Source organism: Pristiophorus japonicus, chromosome 7 (genome assembly GCF_044704955.1).
Source record: "Pristiophorus japonicus isolate sPriJap1 chromosome 7, sPriJap1.hap1, whole genome shotgun sequence".
Taxonomy (NCBI): Eukaryota; Metazoa; Chordata; class Chondrichthyes; family Pristiophoridae; genus Pristiophorus; species Pristiophorus japonicus.
In genome coordinates, this window is record NC_091983.1 from 114,870,396 (window position 1) to 114,890,942 (window position 20,547).

The 20,547-nt window shown below is 45.9% G+C and overlaps 1 protein-coding gene across 2 annotated transcripts in view; it reads right to left on the minus strand.

Moving 5' to 3' along the window:
• The window catches only part of lama2 (laminin, alpha 2), a 693,080-nt gene that overhangs the window by 456,944 nt on the left and 215,589 nt on the right, over positions 1-20,547 (minus strand). For both annotated transcript variants that reach the window (XM_070885262.1, XM_070885261.1), the window contains exons 4-6: positions 9,242-9,484; positions 4,748-4,927; positions 2,452-2,541 (exon numbers count right to left, since the gene is read on the minus strand). In XM_070885262.1, coding sequence (XP_070741363.1) covers positions 2,452-2,541; positions 4,748-4,927; positions 9,242-9,484 — 513 coding nt within the window. The remainder of the gene's footprint in view (positions 1-2,451; positions 2,542-4,747; positions 4,928-9,241; positions 9,485-20,547) is intronic.

Sequence of the window (20,547 nt, forward strand, 5' to 3'; positions counted from 1 at the left end):
TTCCCAGAAGAAAGTGAGGGCCCGAAATTCAGTACCGCTGGAAAGCTGGTGTTCCCGCCACCTTTTTGTGGCCATTGGCGCCAAAACGTTTTCGTGGCTGGGCCACCCCATATTCAGCTCCAAAAGTGAACAAATGGGTTCCAGTGCTAATGAATCCTTCCAAAGTGGATTTTTCAGCGGTGTGGCTGTCTTAATTTGAACATTATCACCACTGAGAAATTCAGTATGCAGGTAAGGGTTTCTAATGAGCCAGCTGCTCCCTGCCCTTTTTAAAGGCCAGGGTTTGCAGCAAGGCCCTGAGGAGGGAAGGAGGTTGGAAGGGTGGTTGGTGTAAGAGGTGCAAAAAGAGCCAACAGGTTCACTGATATGGAGCTGGAGACACTGATGGAGGATGTGGAGGACAGAAGAAGATTACTGTTTCCTGACGTGGGGAGACCTGGCAGACCGCCAGTATATAATGCATGGAGGGAGATTGCAGGGGAGGTGTCAGGCACCTCCATATATGTGAGGACGCACCCTCCCAGGAGGGTGCTGGCCAGTCTGCACCCGGCCCTTCCAGGGTGGTGATGGGTCGACGCCCTCCTAGCTCTGCGACAACGGGGATCCTCCTCCTCCTCCTCTTCCTGCGCCTCCTCCTCCTCCTCCTCAGGTGGTACTGCTGGCTCGACCTCCAGCGGCTGTCCCCTCATGAAGGTCAGGTTGTACAGCATGCAGCAGACCTTGGCAATGATGGAGACCCATTGAGGAGAGTACTGCAAGGTGCCACCAAAGCGGTCCAGGCACCGGAATCTCTGCTTAAAGATACCTTTGCACTACTCGATGATGCACCTGGTGGCACAATGAGCATCATTGTATGCATGCTTTGGCACTATACTGAGGTCCCGCAGAGGAGTGAGCAGCCAAGTGGACAGGGGATATCCTAACACTCCTCCCATCCTTAGGGTGAACCCTGCCAAGCAGGTCTCTGCAGCCCACAGGACTCCACTAAAGAGTCAGGCCTGAAAGTTATACAAAAGTACAGGGGTATGTGCAAAGCTTTGAGCAGCACTCAGCAGGTTTAACGGAGCCAAAACAATTAATAAAGTTACATGAAAAGATAAATACTGCTGTTGCTGGAAAATGAAATAAAACACTAATAATTAATAAAACTGTTTACCTACCAAAGAGCCCCAATGGTGTCGCGTTCGAGCACCAAGCGAAAACCTCGCGGGGGCACGGCCATAAAAGTCCTATCTTTTCCTCGCTGAATTTCGCTGTCCTGTGGCTTTTCAGCGGCCCACACACTGCTTCCCTCTTCGCTGGAAACTCACCTTTACCATACCGTTTCCAGCGGAAGTGAACACTGCTCAAATCCTCCCTGAGCTGAATATGGCTCAGGGAGGGGAAAGTACCCTACCGCGGCAGCAGATCGATTTTTTTCAATCGACCGCCCAAACTCCACAGTAGCCATCCGAGTTTTTGGCACACTACATTATGACAATTGAAGTCCTGCATTATTATTATTCTAAAGTTGTTGCATATTTCTGCAACTTTGCACCTCTATCTCCTTCCCACTATTTGGTGGTCAGTAGATGTAAAATACTCATTTAGTATCACAGCTATGCCCTCTATCTCCACAAGATATCCTTTTGGTCCTTACTCAGCCCCACCCTTCCTATGACTACCCTTTTACTATTTATATATTCATAAAAGACTTTTGGGTTTCCTTTTAAGTTACCCACTAATCTATTCTCATATACTCTCTTTGCCCCTCGTATTTCCTTTTTCAGTTCTCCCCTGTACATGATGTATTTATCTTGGGTCTCTACTTGACATTTATCATAAGCCTCCTTATTCTGTTTCATTTGAATCTATATCTTTAGTCATCTAGCGAGCTGTGGCTTTGGCTGCCCTTCCTTTCCCCCTCATGTCTGTACCCAAACCATCTCCTCTTTTAAAGGCTACCTTTGTTCATTTACTGTTTTACCTACTAATCTTTGATTGCAATCCACCTGGACAAGATCCCTTTTCAACTCACTGAAGTTAGCCGTCCTCCAGTTGAGTATTTTCACATTTAATTTTCCCTTGTCCTTTTCCATAATTACTCAAAACCAATACAAGTTTTTTCTTCAGTTAACATGAGATGATCGACAACTTTTAAGATAATGATTAAATGATTGCCTCAAATCTCTGCATGAAGAAAGCTATGAACCAGGAATGTTGGATTGCAGCTCTTGCCTGCTATTCTCACTCAGCCCTCCTCCCAATGGTACATTTTGATACTGTCAGTGGGGTTGTTTGGAGGAGAAAGTGCATGCTAGTTTCGGGAGGTGTGTGAGTTTTGGCTGGTCCACCATCAGGGGGCTTTACTAACATTTGTAGCATTTTTTATCTTTCTGACCAAGGAAAGAAGTGCATGTCATTTTTTTTAAGTTAATTCTAAAAGCAATTATGATTAAGGAATATACTTACATTGGTTACTAAATTAAGAGGACAAGCACTTGCATGTCCATAGCAGATGCACATCCCACCAATAGAAATGTCTTTCAGAGAGTAGTAATACTAAAAGGGGAAAATAACAAGCATTACAAATGTCAATAAGAGTATATTATTGTTCTACGTTACGTAATCTGACTGTTACCATTGAAATGAGAACCTCAAACATAAGGGCAGCTTTTTATTAATACAATTGATAATCCCAACAACCAGGATCAGGTAGCCCAGTTAGTTAAGCTCTGGTGGGATCAGAGGATCCTAGTTCAAATGCTGGCAGGTTTTATTCTATCTTAGATCATGCTCAGTTGAGTAAACTAAAAACACATTTTAGAAAGAAGGAAGGGAGGGGGAACCAGAGACTGGATACAGTACTTGACACACTATCACAAAAAGCATCCCCAAACACTCATGGCTTTGGCAATTAAATAGAAAAGATTTGTACTACTTCCTACTACTATTTGGTGATGATGAGATAAGTCTTTCTAATATCGATAGCCAATTATATTTCAATTACCAATAACCATGCAGAATGCACTCTGATTTTGCAACTGTCACAACAGCTATTATCATTATAAACTAACAATTTCTCCTTATCCCTATTAATCAACTTTAAAATAGCAATATTAAAAACCATCATCCAAAGATTAACACTTTCTTGCAATGACATTTTTATTGGTGTTTCAATAATCATACCCACTTTATTTCTATGTACTATGAGAAATGTGAAAAAGTACAATTTGAAATAGTTTTAATCAAATTAATACCTTTTATTGTATCATACATGGTTATATGCAGATTATACCAACTTGATAGCCCTGTTGAACTACAGCTTTGTATCATCAACAAAACTACATTTTTGTAAGTTTGAGCATTTGTTTCACTTTATTTTAGCTCTGCACCAGTTGCAGCATAACTTTAATCATGTTTTTTATTTGTTCGTGGGATACGGGCAACACCGGCAAGACAGCAATTCTTGCCCATTCCTAGTTGCCCTGGGGGCAATAAGAGTCAAATGTAGGGCAGATAGGAGTGGCAGGATAGTTGTGAACCAGTTGGGTGTTTACAACAAATCCAGTAGCTTTCATGGTAATTTTCTAGTGTTAGCCCACACATTATCAGATTTGTTGAACTCAGTTTCACAACTTGTTATGGTAGGATTTAAATTTAACCTCTGGATTGTTAGTCTGGTACAATAACCACTACATTATCAAACCCTATCATCAAAAATGATCTTTTAAACTTTGCCTATCCAAGGAGTGATGTGGAACCAGCAGCATCACTCAAGTCTGCTGACTTTATCGCTATACACATTGTGGTCTAAAACTGATAACTTAAGTATTGAAATGCCATGAAAGTGGAATGGCTGCATTTTGTTTATTAATATCCATACTGTTGTGCATAATTTGTGCTAGCTAAAATAAACTCACAACTTAAGATATGGAATGGCTAATATCTTTAATGAAACATTAGCACATAATTTACGGCCCCGACAGCAGCGAATGAGGTGCGCACGTGCCCATAAGAGCTGCATTAGTTCCGAGTTTTCACACGCAAAGCGTGTGCCAAAAACCCGAAACTTGTGATCGTTGAAGAATTTTCTTGACAGATCATTCGCATCCCCTGGAAAAGGGCATTCACAGATGGAGAGTTGGGCTCTTTGCCCAACTTCTGCCCAGCAAATGCCCGGGAAATTCTTACGCCTGGTACACATAGGAGTTTAAAAAAACATTTTTACCATTTATACATTAAAAAAACCTGTGCAATAAGGTAAGTTTATTTTTTAGCCCTTTAAAACATTAACATTTATTTTTCTAAAAATTTAATTTTTGTTTTAAATATTTAATTAAATTGTATTTTAATTAATTTTAAATATGTATTTTTTTTGTATTTATTTGATGTGTAATATATTTTTTGGGGTATTCCCATTCATGCTTATGGGGATTCCCTTCTTTTATTGGTTGGGCCAGCCCACGTGAACAAGGGGGCCCTTGCGGATCTCGTGCATCCGAGATATGTGGGCCTCTACCCACAGGTACCAGGAGAGCCCCAGGACTGTGAATCTCCATACCTCCCGGACCACCAGGTATTTCCTCCGTGGGACGCCTCCAACCGCAAATTCAGGGCCATTATTTTCATGTGCGATTTCATAAAGCCAAATGATTTTAAAAGCATTTAAAGCTCAATCAAAAAGAATGGCTAGAACAGTTAAATTATTGAATGCAATAGGACTCAAAATTTAAATTGATTTTTTATAAAAGGCAAAAATTCTTACCCTTCTGGTAACAATAGGATCAATATCCTTTGCATCATTGGATGCTAATGTCATAAGATCAGCATTAAGTGTCCTAATTCTCTCAAGCTTCAGACGAATATAGCGAGTTGAGGTGAACTTCAGCAAAGTTGAGGATGGATCTTCTGCACTGGGCCTTCCATTAATAAGAGAAGTATGAATCTGAACACAAAATAGGGCAATCTTAATATTCACAAGCAAATACTCAACTTCTTGGTTATAAATGTTCTGTTGACATTCACGTCCATCAAATGTTTACAAACATGTCCTTTATTCTCTGAATCCCTATTAATATAATGACAATACTGAATCAGAACATTATAGTAAAAACTGTAATCATGGCCGGGATTTTCCTTACCTCAGTGGGTCCATGGCAGGCGATGTCGGTGTTGGTTCATGGCCCCGCTGCTGTCTTGATCCCGCTCTGGAAAACTAACTTACGTTGATGGGGTTTGTTAAGCCCGCCCAGCGCATTTCCCATCCGGCCCAATTAGAAGAAGTGGGTCTGGTGACATTATTCATGATGTGTCATCAGCCGGTCTCCTTAAAAGGATCATCACGAACTTTCTTTTGACATTTGTGCTGTCAGTGTTCTACAGCATTGAAGTGCTGCAAACACTGGCAATGACTGCACACAGGGGCACGGCTGCACCCAGGTTCTCCATTGACTCTCTTCATATGCTTGTGGAGGGAGTCAGAGTACACAGGGAGGTTCTCTTCCCTTCCGATGAATGGAAGACACCTCCCCAGGAGAACAAAAAAGCCTGGTTGCATATTGCACTGGAGTGATGTGGTCAGGAGGACATGGCTGCAATGGCACAAACCTTTCAATTATCTCATTAGATCACGAAACATTAGTGCAAAGTCACACTCAACCTCATCCTGCTGTGCAACTCACCATATCCCCATCACTCTGCCTTCCCAACCCTACTCTTGCACATCCTTACCCACATCAACTTACCTTACACCTCCACCCATTCCTCTCTCTCTATCTACTGTATCACATCTGCATCTCACCAGCCAACCCTCACACTCAATCTCATCCTAGTGCAATCATACCAACTAACAACACACAAGGGTAAGCACTTGGGTGTTTTACTAATGTTCATGTAAAGTTTCTGTTAATGTGGTGTCAAATTTTGAAACCTTTATTTTCAGACAGATTTGTGTGCACCTTTGGAAGTGGCTTAGTGAGTTGCAGTGAATGGTGAGACATAATGGTACACCCGCAGTGGTGGTGAGTGTGAAAGGAATGGCCTGGGCATTGTAGGGATGCTTTATGATGTTGGTATGGTGTGGCGCTAACCTGGTGCATCATGTGGCAGTCAGGGTGTACAGCATCAAGTGAAGTAAGTGTGGCCATGGTGAGGCCATCCCTGGCCTCCCGGGGAGCAATGTGGCCGGGTGCTGATGCCCTCTGTCCTGTGCAGCATCAGGTGATTGTGGAGAAGGTTGGTGTTGTTGGTGCAGCTGGTGTGCCTAGTGATGCTGGTGTTGGGGCTGATAGTTGTCGAATTGTGAGGACCAAGGTGAGACAGTATAAAGAGCACCCATGTTGATGGACTAGATGGCAGATGATTTACAGATGACAGAAACATTCTGTCAATGGTGAGATAGTTCTTCCAATGAGGTGAAAGTGGATGGAGAGTCGAAAGTGGAAAGCCTGCAGAATGTATGCTAGAAATGGACTGAGAAACAGCTTGTGGTTGAAGAAAGTGATGATCTGTCAGGTGGGAGCTTTTCCTGTGCATTTGAAGCTGTTAAGTAATCAGTTGGAGCAATGGCCACGGAACTCCCGCCTCAGGTTCACAGATATGGTCCCCGAGCAGCGTGGACCCTGTGAGCAAGTTAAAGTTAAAAAATAAGGTTAAAAACTTTATTAAGGATCTGTCAACAACCCAATAATTGGTTTAATTAGGTTACCCATCTCTGCAGGGCAGGTCGGATTGGAGTTCACAGATGCACCATTGGGAAAGGTGCTTTGGGCTGGGTTGACAGCTGGGTCCCGAAGTGCAGTCAGAAAAATCAAATTTGCCACCCGACCCGCCACCAATCCCACCTGCTGACCCCTCCCCTGCCCCCCCCAACCCACTCCCCCCGCCCCCGGAAAATTCCAGCCATAGTGTTTGTTCAACTATAACTACCTATATGACCATGCAAAACAATATACACTTAAAATACATTTTGGCCATTAATGTTCCAACACCGTAGAAATGTTTCACTTATTAAATTCTGTATAACTAGTATTTTTCAAAATATTAATTCACAAATCACATTGGACCATTGTGTTATAATAACAGCTCTTGAATACACCAACGATTGCACAGTGGTTCACAGATAGTTGAAGTAATTACATGTCTGGAACTAGAAACATTATTTATTTGGATTACTTATTTCACTTATATTGAACAAGGGAGTTAATTTTAAAATAATGAAGCTTCAGCAAATATTTTCCAGTGTAATATGAGCAACCAGAAATAGTTCTAATTTACAAATGCCAAACGAAGGGCTTGATCCAGTTACATTTGTCTTTATTTCCTCTGTATGATAGACATTTTCATATTACGACCACTGTGTCAACATAATATGCTTCCAGATGTTGTTTTCATAAGGTTATTCAAAAGCTGGCAATTCTGCAGTCAACACAGCTGGTTGATTACCATACTGATAAGTGGCAACTTAGGGGAAGCAGGAGAGCTGCTGATTGCCTTGCTCAGGATGGGCTCGTCGCCTGATTGAATTTGCCACACTGTTTTAATTTGTCCTTATATTTCTTATGCCACTATGTTTGTCTTTGCGAATTTGATAGGAGGACAAGTTTGTCCTTAGCACTGCTCTCTGATCAACAGAATGAGGGAGCAGTAGTGAAACACACTTCTCCTTTCAAAATAACACTTATCTAATGGTGAAAATATTTTTGCCCATGAAAAACATCACAAATCAGCTTTCTGACATATTTTCCTGTCAGACCAATTTTCAAAGGGAGAGGATGTGAGGCTGCAAGGAATTATTGATATTTTAGGATTGTGGCAGAATTGCAATAAACCTGTCCATTTTGAAATCCTGCACAACAGCTAGAATAAGGGATCATTGCACATAAGCATGGACATCCTTGTTCATCCTCATCTAACTGAGCTAACCTTCTGTCACAGGAAAGACTCCCTTAATGGACTTTCAGATGACACTCAAGGTGATTTAAAAAATTTATAGTAGCTATTTTCCGAAGTCTACGTCCAGATGCAGTAGATTGCCAGGGTGCAGTGAATATCGTAAAATCAAGCAGGTTCTGTTGCAAGTGTGCGCTGCAACCTATCCGATTTTCCAACATCTGCTGTGCATTGGGCTGTCCAGTGTACCCGAGCACAGATCCAGAAAAATATCCCCTCATATTTTTATGGTTCATGAGTTACAATTTCTTGTAGTTTTATCTTTTCCTTCAAAGATCTTTGTGCACCTTTTTCAACATGTGGATGCCACTCTTCTTCAGCAGCCATTCCATTAGTGGGGCAGAGCTTTCATTCCTGAGTCCTGCCAGCATTGGACTCAACAAGACCTCAAAAGTACTCACATGCCACCAGGATGGCTGCCGAATCAGGCCAAGACCAGGATAGACTGGGTCCTGCAATGGAACTCACGGCCTTGTAAGGGGCTGAGCCTCCAGCTGCCCCTTACAATGCCAGTGACGCGGAAGGGGTGGGGATTCCAGAAGACTGGAATTTCCATTTCCAGCCCTTAGGTAGCACCTGCCATGTGGTCGGTGCAGGATGTGGGGTCCACCCAATGGCCCAGCCCAGTTTTGAGGCCTTCACATCCAAGAGGCCCATAAAACATTTAAAACTTAAAAGTGGCTCCTTCAGAAAAGTAGCCGGGGGTGTAATTTCTATTAGTTTCTTACAATGGCCCCAGCATTCCCCCAGCTGACCACTTGTGCCACAGTATGTGATCTCTTCTGCTGGGGAAAAATCCGCATCATGACTATTAAAAGCGTCACCAGTGGAGCATGCAGATGGGAACATCCTGCCACTCACATTGGGCTGCAGCCCCCTGTGGATTTTCTGGGTTTATGTGTCCTGAGTTTTCTGCAGCAGACACTTATTAATTTTTGTGCTGTGCATTCCTTCCCTTCATCTGTGAATTGAGTCTGTAATATTTTTAGTCAACACCACATGAAACTCCAGATATAAATTATTTAGCATACCCATTGGTGACATCAGGCATATTGAATGTGTGCAGTGTTAGATGCAAGTCAGTACCTGCAGTACAATGCATCCATTCAATTTACCTTTACCTTTATTAAAAATGTTTTATATACAATGCAAGCAACATCAGTACAGTGTTTCAATGTGTGACTAACAACCTGACTTCAAACTCAATTAAAAGATTGAACATGACTATCGCTCACATTACTCCAAATGACATGTTCCCATGATAACTTTATAAAAGTGATTTGTAAATTATCTTAATTTCCAGCCTCACCTCACCATTCTCCAGAGGTTGGATTTTTGAGTAGAATGAGGTACAAATAATTTCATCGTCTGCTGTATACGAAGGGTTGCCTCTCCGAGGCACAATCTTGTAGCGAGTAAGACATTCTGTATCTGTTATAGCATAGTATTGCCATGGTGTAAATGTGATTCCATCCATTGAACGTTCTAAAATCCAATTCCCAGGGCGTGGAGAATTGGCTGCTTTTACAATAACATACGCAATCTGGAACACCTATAAAATATGCATGGTTAATTTAGTATCAAATGCCCAGTAATAATTATACATCAGTAAATATAGTTTTAAACTATTGGATCATTTGTAAACCTGAGGGGCCGAAATTCCCCTGTGCTGCGTTTCCCGTTAGCACCTCCGGGGGGGGAGCTGTTTTCTTCCCGGGGGTGGGGGGCAGGCACTACTGGGTCCCGTGAAATTGCATGGGAGTTAGCGGAGGCGCGAACACGGTAGCTCCGCACCCTGCTGGTAGCGCCCCGGGCCACTGCACCTCCGGCAATGACATCATCGGCGTGCACAGCGACCCCGTTTCGCCCCGTGGCGGAAATTGCCCAGCACCCCGTGAGAATGTCGCGGCTCGCAGGTTGCAAACTGGGCCGGTCACCCATCGCGGGGTGAACCTTAAAGGAGAGGTGTGCTGCACCGTGCACCCCCATGTGTGTTTTTTTTCCTGACTCGGGGACCCGGCCGTGATTGTGCAGACTTGCACTCCGTCTTGGTTCCGGGCTATGGCCATGGCACCCCTTAGCCCTGGTGGCCCAGTGGATGCTTTCAAAGGGCCATCAGAATTCGCAGCGTCTCTCCCCTTTGATGGAAAGGTTGGGACATTGAAATGCGTCAGCGTTACGCGGAGAACCCGCCCGTGTAGCGCACCTGGACCCGCCCCAAAGGGAAGTGGAGCGTGCGACATTGTGCTCCACTTTATGTGAGAGGCGGGAATTGCAATTTCACGGCTGGGACGGGACCTAGTCCCGCCTCCCCTCAGTTACCCTCCCCAAACAGGGCGTAGGCGAATTTCGCCCCCTGAATATTTCACTCCGTTTCCTTTAAAAAAAAATTGTAAATCTACTTTGCAGATGGTGTTGGCTTGGAATAACTCTAAAAGTATACTTCAACATTTTTCTATACAACTATTTACAATATACATTAATGATTTAGACAAAGGAATTGAATGTAATATCTCCAAGTTTGCACTCTAAGCTGGGTGGCAGTGTGAGCTGTCAGGAGGATGCTAAGAGGATGCAGGGTGGACAGATTAGGTGAGTGGGCAAATACATGGCAGATGCGGTATAATGTAGATAAATGTGAGGTTATCCACTTTGGTGGTAAAAACAGGAGGGCTGATTATTATCTGAATGGTGACAGATTGGTAAAGGGGGAGGTGCAACGAGACCTGGGTGTCATAGTACATCAGTCATTGAAGGTTGGCATGCAGGTACAGCAGGCGGTGAAGAAGGCAAATGGCATGTTGGCCTTCATAGCGAGAGGATTTGAGTATAGGAGCAGGGAGGTCTTACTACAGTTGTACAGGTCCTTGGTAAGGCCACACCTTGAATATTGTGTGCAGTTTTAGTCTCCTAATCTGAGGAAGGACATTCTTGCTATTGAGGGTGTTGTGTATCTATAAAGCATGCACTCCCATGTTCCGCCACCAGGGAGCTCATCCCCTGAAGTCCCAAGGGATCCCAGCATCCCTTGGGAGCACTGTATATAAGCCGGCCCTGAAGGCCTGTTCTTCACTCTGGAGTGTCTTCTTAAAGACTGAGGTCACTGTTACTTTAACCTCTCTGTGTGCAGCCTCATCTGTGTTAGGAACACAATAACTGGCAACGAGAATACGAATCCAACGCAAAGATGCAGCAAACTGTGGGCATCCTGGAGAAGTTCTCAGAGGGTGAGGACTGAGAAGCCTATGTCGAACGGCCAGACCAGTACTTTGTAGCCAACGAGCTGGACGGAGAAGGAAGCGCTGCAAAAAGAAGAGCGGTCCCCCTCACAGTCTGCGGGTCACCGACCTACAGCCTCATGAAGAATCTTCTGGCTCCGGTGAAACCCACAGATAAGTCGTATGAAGAGCTGTGTACACTGGTTTGGGAGCCTCTTAACCAGAGGGAGAGCGTGCTGATAGCGAGGTATCGGTTCTACATGTGCCAGCGATCTGAAGGTCAGGAAGTGGCGAGCTACGTCGCCGAGCTAAGGCGACTTGCAGGACAATGTGAGTTTGATGGCTAACTGGAGCAAATGCTCAGATCCTTTTTTGTACTGGGCATTGGCTATGAGACTATCCTACGAAAACTTTTGACTGAAGAGACACCGACCCTCAGTAAGCGATAGCACAGGCATTTATGTCCACCAGTGATAACACCAAACAAATCTCTCAGCACACAAGTGCTAGCATTGTTCATAAATTAACTGGAACTGTGTTTGCGAGCAGAAATGTACAGGGCAGAACCCACGAGTCTGCAACTGCCAGTAGGCCTCAGGTGACCCACATGACTCAGAGTCCGCAACAAAGGATGAATGCAAGGCAATTCATTCCTTGTTGGCGTTGTGGAGGCTTCCATTCAGCCTATTCATGCCGCTTCAAAGGGTATGTTTGCAAGAGCTGTGGAACAATGGGGCACCTCCAACGAGCTTGCAAACGAGCTGCAAGCTCTGCAAAACCTGCTAACCATCACGTGGCAGAGGAAGATCGGTCCATGGTGGATCAAAGCAATTTCGAGCCTGAGAGAGAGGAGGCAGATGCTGAAGTACACGGGGTGCACACATTTTCGACCAATAATGCGAAACGTAAAATTGAATGGCTCAACCGTAGCCATGGAAATGGACACTGGCGCTAGCCAATCCATCATGAGAGACTGTGGTGCAATAAGGCATTCAGACCAGCCCTGAGCCCCATCCACACGAAACTAAGAACGTACACCATGGGCAGTGCCATGGTCAAGGTCACCTACGAGGGCACGGTGCACGAACTGCCACTCTGGATTGTCCCGGGCGATGGCCCCACACTGCTTGGAAGGAGCTGGCTGGGCAAAATCCGCTGGAACTGGGATGACATCCGAGCGCTATCACATGTCGATGAGGCTTCATGTACCCAGGTTCTTAACAAATTTCCTTCCCTTTTTGAGCCAGGCATTGGAAACTTTTCCGGGGCGAAGGTGCGGATCCACTTGGTCCCAGAGGCATGACCCATTCACCACAAGGCGCGAGCAGTACCTCACATGATGAGGGAGAGAGTGGAAATGGAGCTGGACAGGCTGCAACGTGAGGGCATCATCTGCCAGTGGAATTCAGCGAGTGGGCCAGCCCGATTGTTCCAGTGCTCAAAAGTGATGGCACGGTCAGGATTTGCGGTGATTATAAAGTAACTATTAATTGGTTCTCGCTACAGGACCAATACCCGCTACCAAAGGCAAACGACCTATTTGCGACGCTGGCAGGAGGCAAGATGTTCACCAAGCTCGACCTGACTTTGTCTACATGACGCAGGAGCTGGAGGAGTCTTCGAAGGGCCTCACCTGCATCAACACGCACAAGGGACTGTTCATCTACAACAGATGCCCGTTTGGAATTTGGTCAGCTGCAGCAATCTTCCAAAGAAATATGGAGAGCCTACTCAAGTCGGTACCACACACAGTGGTCTTTCAGGACGACATATTGGTCACGGGTCAGGACACCGCCGAGCACCTACAAAACCTGGAGGAGGTCCTCCAGCAACTGGATCACGTAGGGCTGCGGCTGAAGAGGTCGAAATGCGTCTTCATGGCAACAGAAATTGAGTTTTTGGGGAGAAAGTTCGCGGAGGACAGCATTCGGCCCACAGACGCCAAGACAGAGGCTATCAGGAACGCGCCCAGGCCACAGAACGTCACGGAGCTGAGGTCGTTCCTGGGACTCCTCAACTATTTTGGTAGCTTCCTACCGGGGTTAAGCACCCTTTTAGAGCCCCTACATGTGTTATTGCGCAAAGGTGAGAATTAGGTATGGGGAAAAAAAACAAGTAATTGCTTTTGAGAAAGCCAGAAACATTTTATGCTCCAACAAGCTGCTTGTATTGTATAACCTGTGTAAAAGACTTGTGCTAGTATGTGATGTGTCGTCATACGGAGACGGGTGTGTATTACAACAAGCTAACATTGGCGGGAAGTTGCAACCTGTCGCCTATGCTTCCAAGAGCTTGTCTAAGACCGAGAGGGCCGACAGCATGATTGAGAAAGAGGCATTAGCGTGTGTGTTCGGGGTAAATAAAATGCATCAGTACCTGTTTGGTCTCAAATTTGAGCTGGAAATCGATCACAAGCCCCTCACATCCCTGTTCGCTGAAAACAAGGGGATAAATACTAATGCCTCAGCCCGCATACAAAGGTGGGCACTCGCGCTATCAACATATAACTATACCATCCGCCACAGGCCTGACACCGAGAACTGTGCGGATGCTCTCAGTCGGCTACCATTGCTCACCACGGGGGTGGAAATGGCGCAACCTGCAAACTTGTTGATGGTGGCGCAGCCCTAGACTTGTTAATGGTCATGGAAGTGTTTGAAAATGATAAATCACCTGTCACGGCCCGCCAGATTAGGATTTGGACCAGCCAAGATCCTCTGCTGTACCGAGTAAAAAACTGTGTACTGCATGGGAGATGGGCCAGCATCCCCGTTGAAATGCAAGAGCCAATCAAGCCGTCCCAGCGACAAAAGGATGAGCTGTCCATTCAGGCAGTCTGCCTGTTACGGGGTAACTACGTAGTGCTACCAAAAAAGGGCAGGGAGACATTCATCTCAATATCCATAGCACACACCCGGGTATAGTAATGATGAAAGCTATAGCCAGATCCCACCTGTGGTGGCCCGGTATCGACTCTGACTTAGAGTCCTGTGCACAGCAATGCAGCGTATGTGCTCAGTTGAGCAACGCGCCCAGAGAGGCACCACTAAGTTTGTGGTCCTGGTCCTCCAGACCATGGTCGAGGATCCATGTCGACAATGCGGGCCCATTTCTTGGTAAAATGTACCTGGTGGTGGTGGATGCTTTTTTAAAAATGGATTGAATGTGAAATAATGTCGGGAAGCACCGCCACTGCCACCATTGAAAACCTGAGGGCCATGTTTGCCACCCACGGCCTGCCTGACAGACTGGTCAGTGAAAACGGGCCATGTTTCACCAGTGCCGAATTTAAAGAATTCATGACCCGCAATGGGATCAAACATGTCACCTTTGCCCTGTTTAAACCAGCCTCCAATTGGCAGGCAGAGCGGACAGTACAAACCATCAAACAGAGCCTTAAATGAGTCACAGAAGGCTCATTCCAAACCCGCCTGTCCCGAGTACTGCTCAGTTACCACACGAGACCCCACATGCTCACAGGGGTGCCCCCGGCTGAGCTACTCATGAAAGGGACACTTAAAACCAGACAGTCGCTGGTTCACCCCAACCTGCATGATCAGGTAGAGAGCAGGTGGCAGCAACAAAATGTAAATGATGGTCGCGTCACTGTGTCAATGGAAATTGATCTGAATGACCCTGTGTATGTGCTAAACTATGGACATGGTCCCAAGTGGATCACAGGCATGGTGATCGCTAAAGAAGGGAATAGGGTGTTTGTAGTCAAACTAAACAATGGGCACATTTGCAGAAAGCACCTGGACCAAACGAGGCTGCGGTTCACAGACGGCCCTGAACAACCCACAGCAAACACCACCTTTTTTGAGCCCACAACACACACTCAAAGGATCAACGACACCACGCCGGACCAGGAAATCAAACCCATCACGTCCAACAGCCCAGCAAGGCCAGGCTCACCCAACAGCCCTGCAGGGCCAATAATACGCCAGCCCAGCGAGGGCACAGCCAACACACCACAACAGACATTTGTACCGAGGCAGTCCACCAGGGAAAGAAAGGCTCCCGACCGCCTCACCTAATAAGTAGTTTTCACTTTGACTTTGGAGGGGGGAGTGATGTTGTGTATCTGTAAAGCATGCACTCCCATGTTCTGCCACCAGGGAGCTCATCCCAGCATCCCTTGGGAGCACTGTATATAAGCCGGCCCCTAAGGCCTGTTCATCACTCTGGAGTGTCTTATTAAAGACTGAGGTCACTGTTACTTTAACCTCCCTGTGTGCAGCCTCATCTGTATTAGGAACACAACAGAGGGAGTGCAGCGAAGGTTCACCCGACTGATTCCAGGGATGACAGGACTGACATATGAAGAAAGACTGGGTCGACTAGGTTTGTATTCACTGGAATTTAGAAGAATGAGAGGGGCTTTCATAGAAACATATAAAATTATGACGGGATTAGACATGTTAGATGCAGGAAGAATGTTCCCGATGTTGGGGAAGTCCAGAACCAGGGGTCACAGTCTAAGGATAAGGGGTAAGCCATTTATAGAAACATAGACATAGAAACATAGAAAACAGGTGCAAGAGTAGGCCATTCAGCCCTTCTAGCCTGCACCGCCATTCAATGAGTTCATGGCTGAACGTGCAACTTCAGTACCACATTCCTGCTTTCTCGCCATACCCCTTGATCCCCCTAGTAGTAAGGACTTCATCTAACTCCTTTTTGAATATATTTAGTGAATTGGCCTCAACAACTTTCTGTGGTAGAGAATTCCACAGGTTCACCACTCTCTGGGTGAAGAAGTTTCTCCTCATCTCGGTCCTAAATGGCTTACCCCTTATCCTTAGATTGTGACCCCTGGTTCTGGACTTCCCCAACATTGGCAACATTCTTCCTGCATCTAACCTGTCTAAACCCGTCAGAATTTTAAACGTTTCTATGAGGTCCCCTCTCATTCTTCTGAACTCCAGTGAATACAAGCCCAGTTGATCCAGTCTTTCTTGATAGGTCAGTCCCGCCATCCCGGGAATCAGTCTGGTGAACCTTCGCTGCACTTCCTCAATAGCAAGAATGTCCTTCCTCAAGTTAGGAGACCAAAACTGTACACAATACTCCAGGTGTGTTCTCACCAAGGCCCTGTACAACTGTAGCAACACCTCCCTGCCCCTGTTCAAATCCCCTCGCTATGAAGGCCATCATGCCATTTGCTTTCTTAACCGCCTGCTGTACCTACATGCCAACCTTCAATGACTGATGTACCATGACACCCAGGTCTCGTTGCACCTCCCCTTTTCCTAATCGGTCACCATTCAGATAATAGTCTGTCTCTCTGTTTTTACCACCAAAGTGGATAATCTCACATTTATCCAAATTATGCTTCATCTGCCATGCATTTGCCCACTCATCTAACCTATCCAAGTCACTCTGCAGCCTCATAGCATCCTCCTCGCAGCTCACACTGCCACCCAACTTAGTGTCATCCGCAAATTTGGAGATACTACATTTAATCCCCTCGTCTAAATCATTAATGTACAGTGTAAACAGCTGGGGCCCCAGCACAGAACCTTGCGGTACCCCACTAGTCACTGCCTGCCATTCTGAAAAGTACCCATTTACTCCTACTCTTTGCTTCCTGTCTGACAACCAGTTCTCAATCCATGTCAGCACACTACCCCCAATCCCATGTGCTTTAACTTTGCACATTAATCTCTTGTGTGGGACCTTGTCGAAAGCCTTCTGAAAGTCCAAATATACCACATCAACTGGTTCTCCCTTGTCCACTTTACTGGAAACATCCTCAAAAAATTCCAGAAGATTTGTCAAGCATGATTTCCCTTTCACAAATCCATGCTGACTTGGACCTATCATGTCATCTTTTTCCAAATGCGCTGCTATGACATCCTTAATAATTGATTCCATCATTTTACCCACTACTGATGTCAGGCTGACCGGTTTATAATTCCCTGTTTTCTCTCTCCCTCCTTTTTAAAAAAGTGGGGTTACATTGGCTACCCTCCACTCGATAGGAACTGATCCAGAGTCAACGGAATGTTGGAAAATGACTGTCAATGCATCCGCTATTTCCAAGGCCACCTCCTTAAGTACTCTGGGATGCAGTCCATCAGGCCATGGGGATTTATCGGCCTTCAATCCCATCAATTTCCCCAACACAATTTCCCGACTAATAAGGATTTCCCTCAGTTCCTCCTTCTTACTAGACCCTCTGACCCCTTTTGTATCCGGAAGGTTGTTTGTGTCCTCCTTAGTGAATACCGAACCAAAGTACTTGTTCAATTGGTCTGCCATTTCTTTGTTCCCCGTTATGACTTCCCCTGATTCTGACTGCAGGGGACCTACGTTTGTCTTTACTAACCTTTTTCTCTTTACATATCTATAGAAACTTTTGCAATCCGTCTTAATGTTCCCTGCAAGCTTCTTCTCGTACTCCATTTTCCCTGCCCTAATCAAACCCTTTGTCCTCCTCTGCTGAGTTCTAAATTTCTCCCAGTCCCCGGGTTCGCTGCTATTTCTGGCCAATTTGTATGCCACGTCCTTGGCTTTAATACTATCACTGATTTCCCTTGATAGCCACGGATGAGCCACCTTCCCTTTTTTATTTTTACGCCAGACAGGAATGTACAATTGTTGTAGTTCATCCATGCGGTCTCTAAATGTCTGCCATTGCCCATCCACAGTCAACCCCTTAAGTATCATTCGCCAATCTATCCAAGCCAATTCACGCCTCATACCTTCAAAGTTACCCTTCTTTAAGTTCTGGACCATGGTCTCTGAATTAACTGTTTCATTCTCCATCCTAATGTAGAATTCCACCATATTATGTCACTCTTCCCCAAGGGGCCTCGCACAACGAGATTGCTAATTAATCCTCTCTCATTACACAACACCCAGTCTAAGATGGCCTCCCCCCTCGTTGGTTCCTCAACATATTGGTCTAGAAAACCATCCCTTATGCACTCCAGGAAATCCTCCTCCACCGTATTGCTTCCAGTTTGGTTCGCCCAATCTATGTGCATATTAAAGTCACCCATTATAACTGCTGCATCTTTATTGCATGCACCCCTAATTTCCTGTTTGATGCCCTCCCCAACATCACTACTACTGTTTGGAGGTCTGTACACAACTCCCACTAACGCTTTTTGCCCTTTGGTGTTCTGCAGCTCTACCCATATAGATTCCACATCATCCAAGTTAATGTCCTTCCTAACTATTGCATTAATCTCCTCTTTAACCAGCAATGCTACCCCACCTCCTTTTCCTTTTATTCTATCCTTCCTGAATGTTGAATACCCCTGGATGTTGAGTTCCCAGCCCTGATCATCCTGGAGCCACGTCTCTGTAATCCCAATCACATCATTTTTGTTAACATCTATTTGTACAGTTAATTCATCCACCTTATTATGGATACTCCTTGCATTAAGACACAAAGCCTTCAGGCTTGTTTTTTTAACACCCTTTGTCCTTTTAGAATTTTGCTGCACAGTGGCCCTTTTTGTTCTTTGCCTGGTGTTTCTCTGCCCTCCACTTTTCCTCATCTCCTTTCTGTCTTTTGCTTTTGTCTCCTTTTTGTTTCCCTCTGTCTCCCTGCATTGGTTCCCATCCCCCTGCCATATTAGTTTAACTCCTCCCCAACAGCACTAGCAAACACTCCCCCCTAGGACAATCGTTCCGGTCCTGCCCAGGTGCAGACCGTCCGGTTTGTACTGGTCCCACCTCCCCCAGAACTGGTTCCAATGCCCCAGGAATTTGAATCCCTCCCTGCTGCACCACTGCTCAAGCCATGTATTCATCTGCGCTGTCCTGCGATTCCTAGTCTGACTAGCATGTGGTACTGGTAGCAATCCCGAGATTACTACTTTTGAGGTCCTACTTTTTAATTTAGCTCCTAGCTCCTTAAATTCGTTTCGTAGGACCTCATCCCTTTTTTTTACCTATGTCGTTGGTACCAATGTGCACCATGACAACTGGCTGTTCTCCCCCCCTTTTTAGAATGTCCTGCACCCACTCCGAGACATCCTTGACCCTTGCACCAGGGAGGCAACATACCATCCTGGAGTCTCGGTTGCGGCCGCAGAAACGCCTATCTATTCCCCTTACAATTGAATCCCCTATCACTATCGCTCTCCCACTCTTTTTCCTGCCCTCCTGTGCAACAGAGCCAGCCACGGTGCCATGAACTTGGCTGCTGCTGCCCTCCCCTGATGAGTCATCCCCCTCAACAGTACTCAAAGCAGTGTATCTGTTTTGCAGGGGGATGAGCACAGGGGACCCCTGCACTACCTTCCTTGCACTACTCTTCCTGCTGGTCTTCCATTCCCGAGCTGGCTGTGGACTCTTCACCTGCGGTACGACCAACTCGCTGCACGTGCTACTCACGTCATTCTCAGCATCGTGGATGCTACAGAGTGAATCCACCCTCAGCTCCAATTCCGCAACGCTGTCCGTCAGGAGCTGGAGGCAGATACACTTCCCGCACACGTAGTCGTCAGGGACACCGGAAGTGTCCCTGAGTTCCCACATGGTACAGGAGGAGCATATCACGTGACCGAGCTCCCCTGCCATGACGTAACCCTTAGATACACTTAAATTGGCAACAACAATGTTAAAAGTTACTGACTGATATAAAAAAGAAAGAAAAAGAAAAGCTACTCACCAATCACCAGCCAATCACTTACCCCCTTGGCTGTGACGTCACCTTTCTGTTTCTTTCTACTTCTTTTTTGCCTTCTCCCTGTAGCTGCACAAGTACATCTTTTATAGGCCTCACCACGCACCTCCTCGACGCTGCTCCCGACTGCCGCCGATGCTGGGCCCCGGACTCCCTGCTATGCCTTTGATAGGCCTCACCAACGAACTACCGACGCTGCTTCCGACTGCTGCCGACGCTGGGTCCCGGACTCCCTGCTGTGCCTTTTATAGGCCTCACCACGCACCTCCTCGACCGAGATGAGGAGAAACTTCTTCACTCAGAGATTGTGGGCAACTCAGAAAGTTGCTGGGGCCAGTTCATTACAAATATTCAAAGGGGAGTTAGATGTGGCCCTCACGGCTAAAGGGCCACATCTAACATCTACAGGGGTATGTAGAGAAAGCAGGAATTGGGTAGTGAAATGCATGATCAGCCATGATCTTATTGAATGGTGGTGCAAGCTCGAAGGGCCGAATGGCCTACTCCTGCACCTATTTTCTATGTTTCTATGTTTCTGTGTTATCACAAAAAATCAAAAAGGTGTATAGCACAATCACTAACATATGAGAAATTCTGATGCTAGTCTGTAGTTAATGTTTTTCCATACCAAATGACTCTCAGTCTATAACTACACCAGATAGACTTCCTGGAGTTCGAAATTGCTCTCCGCCCGAAACGGGGCACACACACCACATTTTAGCGGCCTTTACTGCCGAGATGGATGGGGTGGTG